The sequence below is a fragment of the Oncorhynchus masou genome, chromosome 1 (assembly GCF_036934945.1).
Source record: "Oncorhynchus masou masou isolate Uvic2021 chromosome 1, UVic_Omas_1.1, whole genome shotgun sequence".
Lineage (NCBI taxonomy): Eukaryota > Metazoa > Chordata > Actinopteri > Salmoniformes > Salmonidae > Oncorhynchus > Oncorhynchus masou.
The window spans coordinates 44,021,887-44,043,012 of NC_088212.1; the positions used below are offsets into that span (position 1 = coordinate 44,021,887).

Here is a 21,126-nt window from a genome sequence, read left to right on the forward strand (position 1 = left end):
ATCCGTTCATTGTGTGGACGGACCACAAGAACCTGAAAAATCTCCGCACTGCCAAGCGTCTCAATTCCAGGCAAGCTAGATGGGCTCTGCTTTTCACCCGGTTTAACTTCTCCCTCTCCTACCGACCATGATCCAAGAACATCAAGCCGCTATAGCCCCGCTGCTACACCCTTGGACCCCGAGACCATCCTTCCCACCTCATATCTGGCGGTTGCACTCATCTGGGGAATAGGAAAGCAGGTCCGTGAGGCCCAGCGTTCCCAGCCGAGCTCCCCTCCAGGTGTCGTCCATCTTCCTCATTATCCCCAGTGTATTTATACCTGTATTCTCTGTTGTCTGTTGTCCTGTCTTGTCATGTCTCACCAGTGTGTTTTCCCGTCTCCCTGCTTTCTCAAGTTCTGTTTCCTAGTTTCCCCGGTTCTGACCATTCTGCCTGTCCTGACCCCGAGCCTGCCTACTGTTCTGTACCTTAACTCTGCCCTGGATTACGGACCTATGCCTGCCTTTGACCTGTCTTTTGCCTGCCCCATGTTTGGGTCAATAAACATATGTAACTCTAGCTGTCTGCATCTGGGTCTTATCGTGAGCTCTGATAGAAAGAGTGAGTCTAGAATGATTAATGACGCTGATTATTATAACAATGTTGGATGCAGCCACAAGCAGGCAGGGGCTAGTATGGCTACCAGTATGGCTAACATCTTGGAAACACTCTTGCAATGTTGGGCACAGCTGGTTCGTAAATCATTAATCCAAAAGTTTTGCAACAGATACGTTTACTCCAAACGGAAAACATTTTACAACGAAAATAGCTTCTTTTGGACAAATTCAGGTAAGTCCCACACAGTTTTGTCGCATTTTCTTCAGTTTGGTTATGTTTGGTTCCTAGTGAAATAATTAATACACACCGTTTCAAAATGTTTTGTAACTGAAAGCAAAAATAGGCGTTTCTTATTATTGGACTTATTCAGGTAGGTACCTCCTTGATTTGGCCTGTTTGCGTCCTTGTTGTTCCAAGTGAATACGAGGTGAATAGGCCAGTGTTAATCCAGAGGGTAAAATGATTTCACCATGGTGAAAACCATTCAGCCTCCCTCTCTTCCTCCTCTCACTCTCTCTTCTATCCCTCTATTCTCTCTGATTTTCTCTCTATCCAACAGTTATATCTGCTCTACTCATGGAGTTTCCTTGGCTTTGATGTGAACTCATTCAAACACTCATTCAGAATCAATGCTCCCTCTTCAACATGGCCACCTGAGACGGCAGGCTTTCTCTCTAACCATAGCTGTCTAATCTCCCTTTCCCTCTCTCTCTCTCCTTCAGTAAACCTCTATCTTCTTCAGTAAGCCAGGGAATAAGACGACCCTCAATAAATACCATTTCCTAAATGGGGACTTTGTTTTCCTCAAGCATACATACACTCTAAATAATGTACTAATCAGCTTTGGATAATATATGCCACAGTAGACAGAAAAGCAGTCTGGGTATAATTAGTGGAAGATAAAAAGACCAGCACACCAGACACTCTCCTGTCCTCACATTCACCCCAGTCACACACACACGTCTTTCTTGCAGACACTCACGCAGACACACACGCAGACACACACGCAGACACACACGCAGACACACACACACACAAAGTTTCTGGGCGGAAGTTTAAATGATTAATTGGGATCCAAGATGACAGTATGAATCATTAACATTCCCTTCCTCTTTCCCTCCTTCCTTCCTTCCTTCCGTCCCTTCCTCCCTCCTGCACTTGGCACAGCCTTCATCTAAGTGCATGAGAAGAGCACTCCTCTTCAACAAGCAGCACAGTGGAGAAGAGTGAGCAACTTGAAGAGGACCTTCTACAAGCATCACAGTGCGCAGCTGAACATTGTATGTTGGAAAACACTTGGTTTGTTATTTTTTATTAAAACAAAACCTCTATTCATTAAATACGAATACAGAACTTGTTTTTGCGTGGATTCCGTGATGCGGTAAGCTTTAACAGCTCGGACCGGCATTTCTTGTCCCGGAATCTCACATAACAGACAGGTTGAAGACTGCTTGGCAGAGACGCTAAGCTGCTAGCCATCAAGCTAGCAAAGTTGGTACCAGATGAGTTTTGCAATGGAGCCCTCTTTGTCTGGAGCAATAAATGAACGGTTCCAGCGCTGTATCTACTAGGCTTTGTTTCGGGACAAACTAGAGTTCCAATGCTGCAATTGTTTACTTGCCAAGGCTTGAGGTGGCTTCCTTGATCATGCAGGTCGCCAGCCTACATATGAAACTGGGGAAAAGGCAGAATGGAATGTTTACATTTTCTACGCCGGTGGCTGGACGGCGTTTGCGCTTGTTGTATGCATCTCAGCCTTGTAGTTTGTCGTTATCCGACTGGCTGGTGTAGCCTGGAGCTCTCCCATCTGACAGCGGAGGAGCACAGCATGAGGAAAAAGGCAATCAACGATGGTCGCATGTTACCAGTCGTGGAAGCCGAAGACAGCGACCTCCCGCAAAGCAGTCTACACTCCCAACGAGAGGCCAGGAGGGGCTACAAACAACAAATTGTTTCGCCGTCCTGGAGCCTGTTCTTCCTGCACCCTCGTCGCTGGGGGTGCCTGTGTCTGCGGCCACAGTGCCTAATATTACAATTTTGAAGTCAACGTCGGCAACCTTCCGTCCATGCTCTGGATCGGGGGCTTTTCCATCTGTCGGAGGCCTGAATCCTGTGAAGCGTGGGATTGGGCGGATTTCCTCGTCCTTCTCGCCAGCTGTGATTTCGGGCAGCTCCGTGGTAAGAAATGTGACCGTTCCTGGTGCAAAAACAATGTCCTATCCAGGAGCAAGAGTAAATTACATTACTAAGCTGCTCCCGAATGTACTACGCCAGGACATGGAAATCGATTCTATCGTAGTCTATGTTGGTTTTAATGACATTATGAAGGGCAGCTCTGAACAGTTGAAACTAGATTTTAAAGAGCTGATTGACTCTATGCTAGACAATAACAAAACACCCATCATATCTGGCACTGTGCTCTCTCTTAATAGTGGCATTGAACGCTTTAGCAGGATTCTTTTTCTTCACAACTGGCTATGTGATTATTGCAGCTCAATGGGTGTAACGTTTGCTGACAATTTCGATACCTTTTGGAAACAAGGAGGATAGGATCCACCCCAATCATTTTGGTTCCTGGATCCTTTCACTGCATTATAAGGCTGGGTTGAGACAATGAATTATCAATGACCCAAGCCCAGCTCAGCTAATCCCTAGCATTGTGATGCAGTGTAGTCATAATGCTTCAGCAAATGTACATTACACCAGGCGTATTGGTAGACACAATATAAGTAACATAATGTATGTCCCACGAACTGCTCTGAATGCCTCTGCTGATCCTACAGCTATTGTATGCAGTAATCATGTGCCTCCAAACCCGATTTACACTGTTAGCACTGAGCCGTTGTGCCCTGGGAGGAAGTCCACTGTGTGCAGCTCACCCTGCACAAGGATAAAGAACATGAGCACATCTATTGTTGCTAAGCTTCTGAGTAAAGCAAAAAAAACAACTAAGCATCCCGGAAGAAAAGTGCTCAAAATAGCCCACGTTAACATATGTAGCTTAAGAAATAAGGTTAATGAAATCAACAATGTAATAGTAACAGATAACATTCATATTCTGACTATCTCTGAAACTCACGTAGATGATACCTTTGTTGATACAGTGGTAGCAATGCAAGGTTATAACCTTTACAGAAAATACAGAATTACCAATGGTGGAGATGTTGCTGTATATTTTCAGAACCACATTCCTGCAAAGATTAGAGAGGATCTCATGTTAAATACTGTTGAGGTAATATGGCTGCAGGTTCATCTGCCTCACCTAAAGCCCATTCTGGTAGGAAGCTGTTATAGACAACCAAGTGCTAACCATCAGTATCTGGAAAACATGTGTGAAATGCTTGATAATGTATGTGATGTCAATAGAGAGGTTTACTTTCTGGGTGATTTAAATATTGACTGGCTTTCACTCAAGAGAAAGCTTCAAACTGTAACTACTGCCTGCAACCTGGTTTAGGTAATCAATCAACCTACCAGGGTAATTACAAACAGTACAGGAATGAAATAATCAACATGTATTGATCATATCTTTACTAATGCTGAAAGCAGTATCCAAATCTATTGGATGTAGTGATCACAGTATAGAAGCCATATCTAGGAAAACCAAAATTCCAAAGGCTGGGCCTAATATAGCGTATAAGAGGTCATTCAAGACGTTTTGTAGTGATTCCTATGTTGTTGATGTAAAGAATATTTGTTAGTGGTCTGTGGTGTGTAAAGAGGTGCAAACAGACACTGCACTTTACACATTTATGAAATTGCTTATTCCAGTTACAATTAAGCATGCACTCATTAAGAAAATTACTGTAAAAACAGTTAAATCCCCATGGATTGATGAGGAATTGAAAAATGGCATGGTTGAGAGGGATGAGGCAAAAGGAATGGCAAATAAATCTGACTGCACAACCGATTGGCAAATTGAGAAATTGATACCAAACTGAATAAAAAGAAGACGAAACTACACTATGAAACAAAGATAATTGACATAAAGAATCATAGTAAAAAGCTTTGGAGCACTTTAAATACCATTTTGGGGGAAAAAGGCAAACTCAGCTCCATCATTCATTGAATCAGATGGCTAATTCATCACAAAATCAACTGACATTGTCAACTACTTTTAATTGGCAAGATTAGCAAACTTAGGCATGCCATGCCAGCTACATACGCTGACACTACACATTCAAGTATATCTGACTAAATTATGAAAGACAAGCATTGTAATTTAGCATTCCCTAAAGTGAGTGTGGAAGAAGTGAGAAAATTATTGGTGTCTATCAACAATGACAAGCCACCGTTCAACAAGCACAGCACTTACACATTATGACTGATGATTGATGATAAAAAGATTGTGGTGGCTGTTTTGTTAGACTTCAGTGCGGCTTTTGACATTATTGATCATAGTCTGCTGCTGGAAAAAGAGTTACCTGTCTAACAGAACACAGATGGTGTATTTAATGGAAGCCTTTCCAACATAATCCATTTAGAATCAGGAATTCCCCAGGGCAGCTGTCTAGGCCCATTACTTTTAAAAATCTTTACTAATGACACGCCACTGGCTTTGAGTCAAGCCAGAGTTTCTATGTATGCAGATGACTCAACTCTATACATGTCAGCTACTACAGTGACTGAAATGACTGCAACACTTAACAAAGAGTTGCAGTTAGTTTCAGAGTGGGTAACAAGGAATACGTTAGTCCTAAATATTTATAAAACTAAAAGCATTGTATTTGGGACAAATAATTCACTAAACCCTAAACCTCAACTAAATATTGTAATAAATCATGTTGAAATTGAGCAAGTTGAGGTGAATAAACTGCTTGGACTAACCCTGGATTGTAAACTGTCATGGTCAAAACATATTGATACAACAGTAGCTAAGATGGGGAGAAGTATATCAATAATAAAGAGCTACTCTACCCTCTTAACAGCACTATCAACGAGGTAGGTCCTACAGGCCCTGGTTTTATCGCACCTGGACTACTGTTCAGTCGTGTGGTCAGGTGCCACAAAAAAAGGAAAGTTGGAGGAGTTGGCTAAAGCACAAAGCTATGTGAATACCAGACTAAGGCTTTTGTTATCGCCGGGAGAAATGAACAATGGACTCCACAGGTTGTGACAAAGATGAGTAGCTACTCTACTGCAGCGTCTGCCTAAATCCTGATCCTCTCCCCTCCAGTCCTTTCCCCACCTCTCATCTCCTCTACTCTGCTCTGCTTTCCTCTCATCTCCTCTCCCACTCCCCCCTCTCCTATTCTCTACACTCCTACTCAGCCCTTTTTCCCACTCCGCTCCACTCCCCATTAGACAGACAAGACAACATGAATTTTGCAAACAAGCTCCTCTCTGCTTCCCTTTACCAGACAGACAGTGAACAAGACGTTCTGCTGGCGGTGCCATCAATCCTAAGAAGAGAGGCTGTTGGACACAGCAGACACATAGAACAAACAAACTATCCTTCTCCTGTCACCCAAAGTCATATCCATCTGACAGACAACATTTAGCGAGATGTTCACTTAGGGCACTTCGGCATACAGGACACTTCATATAACTTGGAACTAAAACCCTTCCGGAGAATAACAATCTGCCTTTTACAACAAACTAGAAGAGAGGACGCATTTAATAATGGCCTGTAATTGGCACTCTATTCCCTATATAGTGCACTTTGACCAGAGCCCATAGGACTCTCGTGAAGTAGTGCACTATGTAGGGAATAGGGTGCCAATTGAGACACAGCCCTGGGAGACGGTTATCTTTCACATTATTAGTTTTACATCAGAAAATTCAAGATGTCTATAAAGGTAAAAACATGACGATTTAAAAAGAATGAACATTGTATTATGGTTATGGTACAACACCTGTAAATATTTAATGGTATGCTTTAAACACAGCAACTACATTAGATAAAGCAGCTGAGAGGCCATTTTCATTCCATTAACAGTAAGACACCCTGATTACAGCTGAGGGATAGAGGAGGGAGGGAGATAGATAACACATGAAAAGAGAGATGGAGGACAGACGCAGAGAAATAGACAGACATACCATTTCACATTCTGTAGATGTGTGTGGATGTGTGCACGTTGATATTCACACTTCCACATCATATAACCAATCTAATGATGACAATAATGATTGTAATTAAACGAACACACACAGGCACGCCCGCTATCCCTGGTCTCAGTAGGTGTGAGAGCATTGTTACTGGCCACAGATCTGTAACAGCAAACAGGTGGCTCACATAGCAGGACTGGGGAAGGGGCCATGCAAAGCCGAGATACAGTCATATAAAACACACACGCACGCACGCACGCACGCACACACGCACACACGCACACACACACACACACACACACACACACACACACACACACACACACACACACACACACACACACACACACACACACATCCTGACTTGAGAATACACAGTGGTAGATCCTTCCACCATTAGAACCAAGTCTCTGTCTACTATTCCCAGTAGTCAAGCTTTACTAATCCCCGATTAACTATGAAATGACTTTATGAGATGTAGTTATAAAGCAGTAACAGCCATTTGACAGGGAAGGCTCCACACTCACCATACTGTCACTCAGTTATGTCAAACACATAGCAGGTAATATGAGGTCAACACTTGACCATTGCGCTTAATCCTTACAGTTACAGCAGGCAAAATGTTATGATTACTAATCTCTCTCTGTCTTTCTCTCTCTCTCTACCCTGCGTGGTGAACAGCAGCTTTTGGAATTCCCTCCCTCTCCCCTAATGTTTTCTTCTTCTCCATCTCGTATATTCAACCCAGTCTCTCTCCAGCACACTAGGCTCTGGAAGGAAGGAGTCGGAGCAGAGGACTCTTAAAACCCATCAGAGGGCCTGTGATTTTCTTTTCTTCCCCTCTATGGAAATCAAATGCCCATCCAACTGATTTGTTCTGGCACCGGCCCAGCCAAAACCACCACCAACACTGCCACCACCACCAACCAGTGACGTGTGGTCAGGGTAGACAGGGTAGGCATTGTTTTACCCTGTGAAAACGAGTGTAAAAAGGAAGAAAAAAAACTGCAATGAAAATAAATAAATCTACATTTGATCAATAATCATTTCGTCATCGTCATGCTTTTTTCTGCATGATAAAATCTATTTCTGAACTAGTACTTAGGTCCCAAATTTGCAGGCAGAAAGCTTCACTGCCTTCCGTGTGTCAATATGTCCCATTCATTTTCATAAATTGGCGTGAAAAAAGTAATGGGGTTTACATTCGTTTTACTGCTAGCTAAAGTTGAACAGGATGACTAACATATTGCATCTGAAACAGTTTTCATCGTTGGATTTTCGTGCGAAACAGGGAGTTGTTATAAGGGATGGAAGACCAACACCTGAGCGACCTACATCAAAGGAAGGGACAGAAAATAACACTATAATTTGAATCTGAGCGGTATCAACAGAAATACTGGCTCTATGGCTGCGCTGTTAGCAGCTGACTCAACTGCTTCCCCTTCCTGCTGTTCTCCACAAGCGACCGTGTTTGGACTAAAGCTGGTTACTGCAACTTGAGCAACTTGCCTACAGCACTCAACAAGTGTGAGAAGTCTGTCTCACATCCAAAGCCACACAGCTTTAAAAGACATTTGGCAGCTCACGGATAGATCTGTCATTGAATGAACATCTGCATGCAGAAAGCAAAGGTGAAAGAGAACAGTGGCATTTGAATGAACGCTCATCATGCTACCAAGGTGAGAGTGCCGGCTCATCAAACAGGCCCAGGGGAAATTATGTGTAACTATAACATGCCTTCAATTTTTTAATTTTTTTAAATTAACCGTTAGCGACTCATTTAGAGACCAACACCAGGTTTGCTTTTTTTGCTCATGATGGAATTGTCAATGAAGAACAAAGAACAAAGTGATGGATATGAGTGTCTGCCATACCCGAATCAGCCACACAATGCAAGTCCTGGAACGGCAGCGTTAAGAATTTGATCATTTCTACGAGAGATTTGAGCAATAGAAGACAATAGAAGAGCTGCAGCACAGTATGATACCAGGCTAGTGTGTGTCAGGCTTGGGTTAACCCAACATCTAGTCCTAGAGAGGGCCTTCATGGACCATGCCAGGTGTGACTGTGAGCCAATAAAATAGGTGCTGTATGGAAGGCCATGTTTACTGGTTGTGTTATCAATCAGCCATAAAGCTGTCTCTGTGTGTGCTTATTATATTGTGTGTCATAAAACATATTTATTACAGTGCCAAACGGCATCAGACTACAGGAAGTTCTGTCATACTTCTAAAGACAACTGGTCCCAAGTCAATCATTTTTTCTAAATCCTGAAAATGATGAAACTCAAAAGGCTGTTAAACATGATAAAAAACATCAAATGCATGCCTCGGGCTGGAGTAACAACTGAATTAATCAGGTACTGAACTGTAATATTCAAATTGAATAACCTGTCAATCAAAATCCTCAAGTTATTGGATATTCATCCAATTGGAACATCCAGGAATATTCAAATCCCCTTTCGTAAGAAAAAGTTATCCAAGGGCTTGCAGATGATCTTTTCTGACTTGTTGAATATATTCTATGCTCAATTCAATATTTAAACTGTTTCTGTCACTTCAATTATACAAACAAAGAGGCAATAAATCAAAACAAACTAAGCATGTATATGCACTCGTAAAAAATAAAATAAAACATTTGTAATATAATTTTGAGATTTTCATTTTTGGGACCGGTTTCAGTTAGGGGCTGAAGTAAACTCAGAGTCAGACATTCAGAAAAATGTATATCCTCACATGCATTTTGCATACCCTACATATCAGCCACTGCAGGTTGGGCCAAATAATTCTGAAGGCTCTAGTCACGACTCATTGACGACATCATTCATGAGCTCTCACTATTAGTGAGGGATAATGGATTAGAGTCATCCACATTAGGCTCGTACAGTACTGTAGTAGCAACCCTCTACTCCAAAGTGAGAAATCTGTGTGCAGCCCCTCCAGACTGACCTCCATTTCCATCTCTCTCCTGTCTGAGTCCTGTCCCTGCTGTGAGATCAGCATACAGAGATAGCGTGTGCATGACATCCCCAACATCTATGAGCTACTGCTATGTTAGTCCATTAGAGTTTACAGATATCATGTATCATTTATTGGCTTGCCAGTGTGACGCGCTCCTATGTAGTTGTCACCTTCTCTCTTTCTCCGTTTCAATCTTTCTCCCCCTTTTACCTCCCTCGCATCTTTCTCAACCTTTCACCCTCTCTCTCTGTCTCTGTTACCCAGCCAGCTCTGCCCGGCGCTGAACGGCCCTCAGTCAGCCAATCATTCAGGGACGCTGAGTGCCTGACTGGGAGAACTAGGTCATGAGTGCTGATGCTGCTGCTGCACTAGGCAGGCTAGTGGTGAGCTAAGAGAGTGCAATGGGACAGAGAGGGGTTTGACCACCCTCTCTCTCTCTTTGCTCATTCTCTCTCAGCTTTGACCCATCTCTCTCTCTCTCTCTCTCTCCCTCTCTCTCTCTCTCTCTAACAGAAACATGCCTGCAAAGCAGGAGCAGTGACAGGGAGTTATTGACAGACAGGAAGAGGAGCTAAAGGTTTGACGCTACAGACATGGGACTTTCCTGTACCAAACAACAAAGTGATTAGGTTACGTTATTTAGTGATATTTGCATTACGCCTCGACAGACATTGTTTTGCCTTGGAAATAATCACAAGGTTTTTCTGCGTGGCACGGACTGTCAGGCAGAAAACAAAACAATGAACCATGGTCTTCACACCATGTCGTCAGTTGGCTGCTATGCAAATACAGACCTTTCGAAAGCACAGTACAAAGTTGTAAACTATCAACTCTCCTCACAAACATTGCTCTGTCCATAAAATGTCAAACGTGCACTGTCACAGTGTACACTCACAAATGACAACCTGTTATTCCCTATATAGTGCAACACTTTTGATCAGAGCCCTATGGTCCCCGGGAATAGAGTCGGTCACAGCCACAGAGTTTCCAATTTCTATACAATAGCAGGACTCGCTCATTAGAACACAGACCAAAGCATGCCACTGGTCCTGACAAATGCTGACTAGCCCCATCCCGGAACCCATCAATCCACTAGGCTAATGCTATAGACATCTTCCTGAGCCCCTGCAGGCCCAGCGCTGGGCTGCATGCTAATAAACCTACAGATGACGTGGCTGCTACTATTATTACTCTGTGGCAACACTAGTGTACTCCAGGGAATCTATCTGACGTCTTTATTGAGGCTGGGTCCTAAATTTCACCTTATTCTCTACGTAGTGCAGCACTAGTAGTGCATGAACAGGGCCCGCCGGTCAATAACTTGTGCACTATATAGGGAATAGGGCATGGGCCCTGGTCAAAAGTAGTGCACTATAAAGGGAATAAGGTGCCATTTGAGACAGATCCTGTGTGTGATCTCTGAAGGGGGAACCAAAGATAAAAATAGCACAAAAAAAGGACACGGGAGGCAAAGACATTAAGCTATGATGGATAAAACTAAGCATCTTTAAGAACAACAAAACAAATATGTCCGGAGCTCGACATCGCCAATTGTATTTCTAGCATCTACCCTTTTTCATGCAAAAGAAAAAGATCTTTAAGCAAAACCCCCACTGCTATAAATGGAAAGGCTCCAAAATGCATGGAAATAGATTGTGCTCTCTACAGACTACTATAAATAGGCCCTGTTGACTGATGAACTAAAAACAGTCCTTTTGGTCATTAGGTTTTAAAGTAGGTACTTAACACTGTACATTAAAGGGGTTCACTCCAAAGTTTGTCAGGTGCTGTTGACAAACTAGGCACCATACATTATAAACATTGTTCTGGGATTCACCCAATGGCATTGAGCTTGAATACCACCTCAGTCACTGGCTTCACCAATAAGTTAACCGTAAGTACATATCCCAACCAGAAGCCATGGATTACAAGCAACATCCGCACCGAGCTAAAGGCTAGAGCTGCCACTTTCAAGGAGCAGGACACTAATCCGGATGCTTATAAGAAATCTCGCTATTCTCTCAGACGAACCATTCAAGCAATGAGTCAATACAGGACTAAGATTGAATCCTACTACACCGGCTCTGACGCACATCAGATGTGGCGGGGCTTGCAAACTTTTACAGACTACAAAGGGAAACCCAGTCGCGAGCTGCACAGTAACGCGAGCCTACCAGATGGGCTAAATGCATTTCATGCTAGCTTTGAGGCAAGCAACACTGAAGCATGCATGAGAGCACCAGCTGTTCCGGATGACTGTGTAATCACGCTCTCCATAGCCAATGTGAGCAAGATCTTTAAACAGGTCAACATTCACAAGGCCACGAGGCCAGAAGGATTACCAGGACGTGTACACAGAGCATGCGCTTACTAACTGGCAAGAGTCTTCATTGACATTTTCAACCTCTCCCTGACCCAGTCAGCAATACCTACATATTTCATGGAGACCACCATAGTCCCTGTGCCCGAGAACCCGAGGTAAACCTACCTAAATGACTTCCGCCCATAGCACTCACGTCAGTAGCCATGAAGTGCTTTGAAAGGCTGGTCATGGCTCACATCAACACCATCATCCCGGAAACCCTAGGACCCATTCCAATTCGCATACTGCCCCAACAGATCCACAGATGACACAATCTCAATTGCACTTCACACTGCCCTTTCCCACCTGTAAAAAAGAAACACCTATATGATAATGCAGTTCACTGACTACAGCTCAGCGTTCAACACCATAGTGTCCACAAAGCTCATCACTAAGCTAAGGACCCTGGGACTAAACACCTCTCTCTGCAGCTGCATCCTGGACTTCCTGAAGGGCCGCCACCAGGTGGCAAGGGTAGGCAACCACACATCTGCCACGCTGATTCTCAACACGGGAGCTCCCTCAGGGGTGCGTGCTTAGTCCCCTCCCTCCTGTACTCCCTGTTCGCCAAGCACAACTCCAGCACCATCATTAAGTTTGCTGTTGACACAAAGGTGGTAGGCCTAATCACCGACAACGATGAGACAGTCTATATGGAGGGGCTAACAACCTCTCCCTCAACTTGAGCAAGACAAAGGAGCTGATCGTGGACTACAGCAAAAGGAGGGCAGTACATGCCCCCATTCACGTCAACGGGGCTGTAGTGGAGCGGGTCGAGAGCTTGAAATTCCTTGGTGTCCTCATCACCAACAAAATATCATGGTTCCTGCCAACCAGGACCTATACGCTAGGCGGTGTCAGAGGAAGGCCCCAAAAATTGTCAAAGACTCCAGACACCTAAGTCATGGACTGTTCTCTCTGCTACCGCACGGCCAGTTTTATTTTCTTAAAACTGCATTGTTGGTTAAGGGCTTGTAAGTAAGCATTTCACGATAAGGTTATATTCGGTGAATATGACAAACAAAATTGGATTTGATTTGATATTCAGGCCCAAATTCCAAATGAATATGATTAGAGTTATGCAAGAGTTCATTCAATCCCATTAAGTCCGCTTTACATAATAATAATCATATCATAACAGGTTATGACTTAATAATATGCTATTCTGTATCTGTAGTTACGGAAAAGTTTGATTACTGATCAGGGTCTTTTAGGTGCTGCTGCAGCTTTACTAATCTGACATAAGCGTGTAACACTGTGGAGCCTAACACATGCACACGCTACTGAAGGGGAGCTCTCTAAGAAAGTTGTGTTGTTTGTTCCACTGTGTGGTTTTAGAAAACAATGTGAAGACCAGTGTTTAAAAAACATGTAGACGAGTCATGTTCGCCAGAACACAGACATACATGTACTATAACATGAAAAGGAGCCAGAGCTGCGAAAATCCTTGGATTCTGGTCCTTTCTCTCTATTATCCTATCAGAAGGGAGAGCAACCTCAGAGCATCTTGTTTTTTTTCCAGGGATATGCACAGATAGGTGCAAGAGCACCTGCCCCCTCTGTGAAAGTGCCCCTCCCAAGATGTTAGACTGAGCACCAGCTGTCCCCATTCTCAGTGTCCTGTCCTTACTGTCATTGTCTGTCAGGTAGCCTCGACTACACGTGAGGCTGGTGTTTAACCAAAAGACCCAAATAGATGCATACAAGCAATTGGTTATGCTATACTTATGCATTTAAAAAATATATATGAATACCATTTAGTCATTTAAATGTAATCTATTATCATTTCAAGATGCATATCATGATACATTTTCACGATACCAGAATGACTTGCATTTAAAATAAAAAAAGTTTATTAAATGTGTGTTTATATCTTCTTCCCTACCACATTGATTGATGTACTGAGGCGCATGATCTGATATTAATAGTTGTTTGTTGAAACGCAACAACCTGTTCAGTCCTATGTGCACGACAAGTAAAACCCCCGGGGCTACACCACCACATCTAAACATCTTGGCAACTACGGGAATCGCAAATTGGCCAACAATTTCACAAACATATCAGTGAATTAAATGTATTGATAATAAAGGAAAGAGGTGCTAAATGTTCAGTCGATACATGATGGTGGCTCTGAATATCATGCCATCCTGAAATACATGCAATGCAGCGGCAGCAACCGAATTCTATTGTAAACCGACCGACGCCTGTCGGATCTCGCGCTGACATCCGGCGAGCGCACAAGCTAAGGCCCACATATCCAAGTGTCTCCATTCTAATTATCATCTATGAATATCAACGAAAATGTTTCCTTACCGGTCCTCTCCTCTTCAAAGACACATTCTTCCACAACAGAAGCTGTAGCTGGTGGAGGAATCCCATTTCCACAGGCTCGCGGTTTAACGCTTAAATTATGACACCGTTAATTAAGTTGCCATATAGTGGTGGATTTTTGGAAATGGATTACTAACCATTCCGACGTAATTAAATGACAATTTAGATACATTTATTTTGGACAAGCTATACCGACTTGATATAGGCTTATTTGACCATTTTACCTCTTGCTCTCTATCTCTCTCTCTCAACTAGACCAGGTGACTGTTTTCCTCCACTGATGGCTAAATGTGACTAGCTGTATTTCAGCGGCAAGCCAGGCTGGTATTCTGTATGCAATCACCATCCGCGGAAAAATACAGACGCATCCAATGGAAACCGTGCTTATGCAATGCGTTAGAATGAACCGAGCACGGTGGGTATAGGGAGAAATATCACCGTCGTGCAGTCTAGTGGGCGGGGACAGCTACAGTAGTCTACCTTTTCTCCCACTGTAATCTAGATACTATTCTTTGAAACACAAAGTTCTTCCAGACAAAACCTGGTAGTCTATGTAATACATATAGTTCCAGGATTTTAACCTAGTCATTTCAGTGTAGACAGTCTCTCAGTGTTCCCAATTCTGAGTTGTGGAATTCTAGATCTCTCTAAATGTTGTTCTGCCACACAAAATATTTGTGATGACCATTGCTTTCCCAAATGTTTAGTCATGCACTCATGTGTCACTCTGTATGTGTGTGTGTTTGTGTGCAGAGAGAGAGAGAGAGAGAGAGAGATTATACAAAAACGGAGACAGACTGAGCATCTTTGTGACATGTCTTTATGCAGTGGTTGTAAATACTAGGGGTCTGGGAGGACCCAAATAAGTGTTCTAGTCAAATCTTAAACAAAATATTGTGTTCATATCAATTCACTTCTACTACTTGAGGATGATCTATTTATTTACCTGTTCCTAGAGAATATACCTGGCCAAAGCAAATTCTTTACTTCCGCTGCCATCTAGTGATCTTTCTATAAATTGTTACTGCTACAATTGTTATCCTTTCCCTTTATATAGTGTGCTAGGGCTCCAATCGGGGCACGACAATAGTGTTCTACTTGTTAGCAGGGGAACGTAGGGGTGTGGTAAACGTTTTAAAAAAACATAGGGAAATGCTCCTCAGTGGTTTATTGCGAAGGTGTGAGTAGATAAAACACAATTTAAATGATAGCCCTTTCAAGCCTTCCATTTTGGTACAGTTATCAGTTTAAATCAGACAGCTCTTGCACAGTAGCCAAACTGAGGGCAAGGTCACGGGCGGGACCTGGTCTTCAACAGGAGAGAAACTAGGCAGGGCTGTGTTTCAACAGATACAGTGCATTTGGAAAGTATTCAGACCCTTTGACTTTTTCCACATTTTGTTAAGTTTCAGCCTTATTCTAAAATGTATTAAATGGTTTCCCTCCTTATCTATCAATCAATCTACACACAATACCCCATAATGACAAAGTAAAAACAGTTTATTTTTTATTTTTAGCAAAAAAAGAATAATAAAATACTGAAATATCACATTTACATACATATTAGACCCTTTACTCTGTACCTTGTTGAAGCAACTTTGGCAGAGATTACAGCCTCGAGTCTTCTTGGGTATGACGCTACAAGCTTGGCACACCTGTATTTGGGGAGTTTCTCACATTCTTCTCTGCAGATACTCTCAAGTTGTGTCAGGTTATATGAGGAGCGCCGCTGCACAGCTATTTTAAGGTCTCTCCAGAGATGTTTGATCGGGTTCAAGTGCGGGTTCTGGCTGGGTCACTCAAGGACATTCAGAGACTTGTCCCAAAGCCACTCCTCAATGTCTTGGCTGTGTGCCTAGGGTCACTGTCCTGCTGGAAGGTGAACCTTCACCCCAGTCTGAGGTCCTGAGTGCTCTGGAGCAGCTTTTCACCAAGGATCTCTCTGTACTTTGCTCTGTTCATCTTTCCCTCAAGCCTGACTAGTCCCCCAGTTCCTGCCGCTGAAAAACATCCACACAGCAGGATGCTGCCACCACCATGCTTCACCAAAGGGATGGTGCCAGTTTTCCTAGAGACGTGACGCTTGGCATTCAGGCCAAAGAGTTCAATCTTGGTTTCATCAGACCAGAGAATGTTGTTTCTCATGGTCTGAGAGTATTTAGGTACCTTTTGACGAACTCCAAGCAGGCTGTCATGTGGCTTTTACTGAGGAGTTGCTTTTGTCTGGCCACTCTACCATAAAGGCCTGATTGGTGGAGTGCTCCAGAGATGGTTGTACTTCTGAAAGGTTCTCCCATCTCCACAGAGGAACTCTGGAGTTCTGTCAGAGTGACCATCGGGTTCTTGGTCACCTCCCTGACCAAGGCCCTTCTCTAGGAAGACTCTTGGTGGTTCCAAACTTCTTCCATTTAAGAATGATGGAGGCCACTGTGTTCTTGGGGACCTTCAATGCTGCAGACGTTTTTTGGTGCTTTTCCCCAGATCTGTGCCTCGACACAATCCTGTCTCGGAGCTCTACGGACAATTCCTTCGATCTCATGGCTTGGTTTTTGCTCTGACATGCACTGTCAACTGTGGGACCTTATATAGACAGGTGTGTGCCTTTCCAAATTATGTCCAATCAATTGAATTTGCCACAGGTGGACTCCAATCAAGTTGTAGAAACATCTCAAGGATGAACAATGGAAACAGGAAGCACATGAGCTCGATTTCGAGTCTCATAGCAAAGGATACTTATGTGAATAATTTACACCGTGTGTAAATTGCAGAGGATTTTTATTTATTTAAACATTTTAGAATAAGGCAGTAATGTAACAAAGTGTGGAAAAAGTCAAGGGGTCTGAATACTTTCCAAATGCACTGTAAGATTCAGAAGTAAATTGCTGGCAAGCCAACTGCAAGAAAAGTGGCATTGGCCACATAAAACCGTTATTCTGTGGTCATGGTGTGGTACCTCTTTCCTCTCCATTTTTCAACAATGATGAGAAAACATTGTGGTTAAGCAATTTGAAAGTCACACCCTTGGTGCCTACGGATGACCTCAACTGAAGTGATTGTTCTGAGAATTACAGCATAGATTATTAATGGAGAAAAGTGATGGAACAAAGCTCAAATACAGTAAAAACAAGGGAAGTTTGAACATATGAAATGAATTCCGAGCAGAAAACCGATTAGGATCTACTGATTAGGATCTAGTAGAAAGTCCGGGTTGACCAAAAACTCTGCTTGTACCCTCGTCCAATGATTGAAACACCCTTATTTTGGGCTCTTTCATTATTGTGATAGATTTTTGGTCTCATAAATTAGCCTATCTATGGCTAAAATGTAAATAATAATGAAGAAAGTCACACACACTAAATATGCTCCCAACAATTGAATGAGTCCATATAAAATGTAAATAATGAGAGTAAAATATATGTATTCTTAGAGTAACTACAAGAGTGCCCTACCAACGCTCAGCTGTACTATCCAAATGACTGTCAGAAAGTCACAACCAAGGGTGTGGTCTGTGGTAAGTGCATGTTGAGAGAGAACAGAAAGATGATGCGGTGAAAAGGGAGCAAAAAAAGGGGTAAAAACAGGATTTCCTACACACTGGTATGTGCCACTGCCTACGTTACGATATAATCTCACAGGAGACAAGTCATCTTCAGTGAGTCTTACCTCCACATGGCAGCAAACGCTGACAGACGCCCTTCAGACCTCCCCCAGGTGAGTACAATTGAGCCTTGGTGTCGGGAGACATCTCTATTTGCCAAATCAAATAAAATCCAGTTTTATTGGTCACATACACATGGTTAGCAGAGGTTAATGCGAGTGTAGCGAAATGCCTGTGCTTCTAGTTCCGACAGTGCAGTAATATCTAACACGTATTCTAACAATGCCAGCGCTATTAAAAGGGTTCTATGGAATGGGATGCTCATCTGGGTACATTTTTTAAAAAGAACCGCTGAGTATCTATGCATTAGATCAAATGTTTGTTGTTGCGGCCTTTTTGGGACATCTCTGTGATGTGTCGTTATGCACGCTGAATGCAATGGTTCTGAATGCTACACTCTTAGAAAAAAAGGTGCCATCTCAAACCTTAAATGGTTCTTTGGCTGCTTTGAATAACCCTTTTTGGTTCTAGGTAGAACCCCTTTGGGTTCCATGTAGAACCCTCTCCACAGAGAGATGTACATAAAACCCAAAGGGGTTCTATGTGGAACCCAAAAGGGTTTTCCCTGGAACCAAAATGTGTTCTCCTACGGGGACAGCTGAATAACCCTTTTGGACTCATTTTTTCTAAGAGTGCAGGGGTCTGGGAAGGCAGGAGAATAAGGTTCTTGTTATGCACAGCATGATACATTGTATCTCATTACATAGCCACACACAGCAGGAGGCCATTCAGGCTTCCACATTATATTTCACGCCGCATGAATCAGCACAAATCAAGAGCACTTCAACAAGTACCATCTGAAACCATTTCTGTTCCTCTGACTGTCATTTCATCTCCTTTGAAACTATATGGAAGAGGCAGAAAATGTGTGTTTAATGTACATGGGCTATGTGAAAAAAAGAGAGAATTCCCGTTTGTCGTGATATATTAATATTTTCTGATTACTTGAATCAATTAATCAATCCTCAGATATTGTATATTCCAACTTCGGTAAGGCTAATAATTTGCTGTACTTAATGTATTAAACTGTTACAGTGATTGTGAAATACTGATGGTAAGTGTGATTTTTATCTTAAAAATAGAAAGAAGAGAGAGGATGTGGTATTGCAGAGGTGAAAGTGGAGCTGATGCAGTTTCCTGAAATGTACTATTTAGAAGTGACTATTTTCTTCTGCCATATTGTTCATGTCTGTATTTATAAGGAACTCCAAGAGCTTCTTCCAACCCTATTCTTTAAAGACCCGAATCAGACTTAGAAAATGTATGCTTTTCCTAAGCGTTTTGATTGGGCCATTGAATCTATTGCATACTAATTTATCTTAATGTCTTACCAGGGAGGAAATATTACACTATTTGAGTAACAATCCCGAGGAGATTGTGTGATTCTGGACGAAACAAAAGTACGCCGCAATTCCACCAGTCAGTCTGTTGCCTGCCTGTCATCCCCTGGATCAGAGATGACTGCCTCCATGCCCTTGTTCCTCTCAGCCATTATGATCCTCAGCATCTCCTCTTATGTGCTCCTCCAGAGGCTCCTACTGCTGGCTCAGACAGGGATCACTCATCAACACGAACCCAGGAACCTCACCATCCTGCTGTGGCACTGGCCCTTCGGCCGTCCCTACAGCCTGGAGGGAGATGTGTGCAGCAACGAGTACGCTATCCCAGACTGCCTCCTCAGTGACAACACCTCCCTGTTCCCCCAGGCAGACGTGGTGGTCTTCCACCACCATGAGCTGAAGACCGGCCGCTCTTCCCTGCCTCTCCACCTCCCCCGGTCAGTCTCCCAGCGCTGGCTCTGGCTGTCCCTTGAGCCCCCGGTGCACAATGGCAACCTGACCCAGTACAACGGACTGTTCAACTGGACCATGAGCTACCGAGGCGACGCTGACATATCCATGCCCTATGGGAAGATAGTTCCGGTTCCACATAACGGTATCAGTAACGGTAGCAGCTATGTGATCCCCAAGAAGGGGGCTTGTCTGGCCAGCTGGGTGGTCAGCAACTACAGGCCGGACCATGCCAGGAGTCAAGTCTACCAGAGCCTGAGTAAGTACATTCCCATAGAGGTGTATGGACACTGGTCAAAGAGGCCACTGACCGACCAAAGTCTGATACCCACCATTGGCCACTGTAACTTCTACCTGGCTTTTGAAAACTCAGTGGCATTGGACTACATAACTGAGAAGTTGTGGAGGAATGCCTACCAAGCAGGGGCAGTACCTGTGGTTCTGGGGCCCACTCGGGCTAACTATGAGGCCCTTGTGCCACCAGGCTCGTTCATCCATGTCAGTGACTTCAATAGCACAGAGGGGTTGGCTGTCTTCCTACAGCAGTTGGCCACAGACAGAGGACGCTATGAAGGTTACTTCAAGTGGCGTCAGACACATAAAATCAAGATGTACACAGACTGGAGAGAGAGGCTCTGTAATATCTGTGTCAACTATCAAAGACTACCAGGTAACAAGGTGTACTACGATTTGGAGGCATGGGCCAGTAGATAACATCACAGATGCTTTTGCTACTGTAGGTTATTTTGTACTACAATATGTTCAAGAACTTGTACAGTAGCCTGTTTTTTTCCCCATGCAAAACAACAGTTTGCAGTGAAACTTGAAATGCATTCAGTGCTTCTGCACCTGCATTGCTTGCTGTTTGGGGTTTTAGGCTGGGTTTCTGTACAGCACTTTGAGATATCAGCTGATGTAAGAAGGGCTATATAAATAAATTTGATTTGGTTCAGTTCTGGTGGTGGGCCACTTTCACATCAGCTTGATGACATTACAACATTGACTTTTGTTCCCTAATTCAGAAACACCACAGGAAAATCACAACTTCTGTAAAAGAGGGAAGTCATTCCTCTAACACCCATCTTTCTGACACAATACATTTTTAGTTCATATGTTAGATGCTTTGATTTATTATTAGTAGTAGTATGTATTTTTTCTGTATCTAATCAGGTTGACAAATGTGGGTGGGCAAGTGGGAGGGATAGGGAAGGCTCAGAGGACAAACAAGGGATTTTCGGGATTCTTAAAACTTCAATAAAAAAAGGAGGGGGAAAAATGGTGCATTAAAAGTTCTGCATGTCACTCAATTCAAACTACCTCTGTAACCTGATGTAACTGTATGACCAATAGTGATGCATATTATTGGATTTCTAGTTCCA

General features: G+C 43.2%; 2 protein-coding genes across 3 annotated transcripts in view; one reads left to right on the forward strand and one right to left on the reverse strand.

Moving 5' to 3' along the window:
• abca2 (ATP-binding cassette, sub-family A (ABC1), member 2) overlaps window positions 1-14,686 on the reverse strand; it is a 79,662-nt gene extending 64,976 nt beyond the window's left edge. The window contains 1 exon segment of the mRNA XM_064972641.1: window positions 14,282-14,686. Coding sequence (XP_064828713.1) covers window positions 14,282-14,347 — 66 coding nt within the window. The 5' untranslated portion in view covers window positions 14,348-14,686.
• Window positions 14,687-17,850: 3,164 nt separating this feature from the next.
• Window positions 17,851-20,699, forward strand: LOC135544961 (alpha-(1,3)-fucosyltransferase 7-like). 2 transcript variants are annotated; one of them, XM_064972656.1, is made up of 2 exons: window positions 17,851-18,010; window positions 19,487-20,699. In XM_064972656.1, the coding sequence occupies exons 1-2, from the start codon at window positions 17,969-17,971 to the stop codon at window positions 20,459-20,461; spliced, it is 1,017 nt and encodes a 338-aa protein (XP_064828728.1). In that variant the 5' UTR covers window positions 17,851-17,968; the 3' UTR covers window positions 20,462-20,699. The 2 variants fall into 2 exon arrangements, with proteins under 2 accessions (XP_064828728.1, XP_064828720.1); XM_064972648.1 differs by having other exon boundaries at window positions 17,902-18,010; window positions 19,292-20,699.
• The last annotated feature ends 427 nt before the right edge of the window (window positions 20,700-21,126 follow it).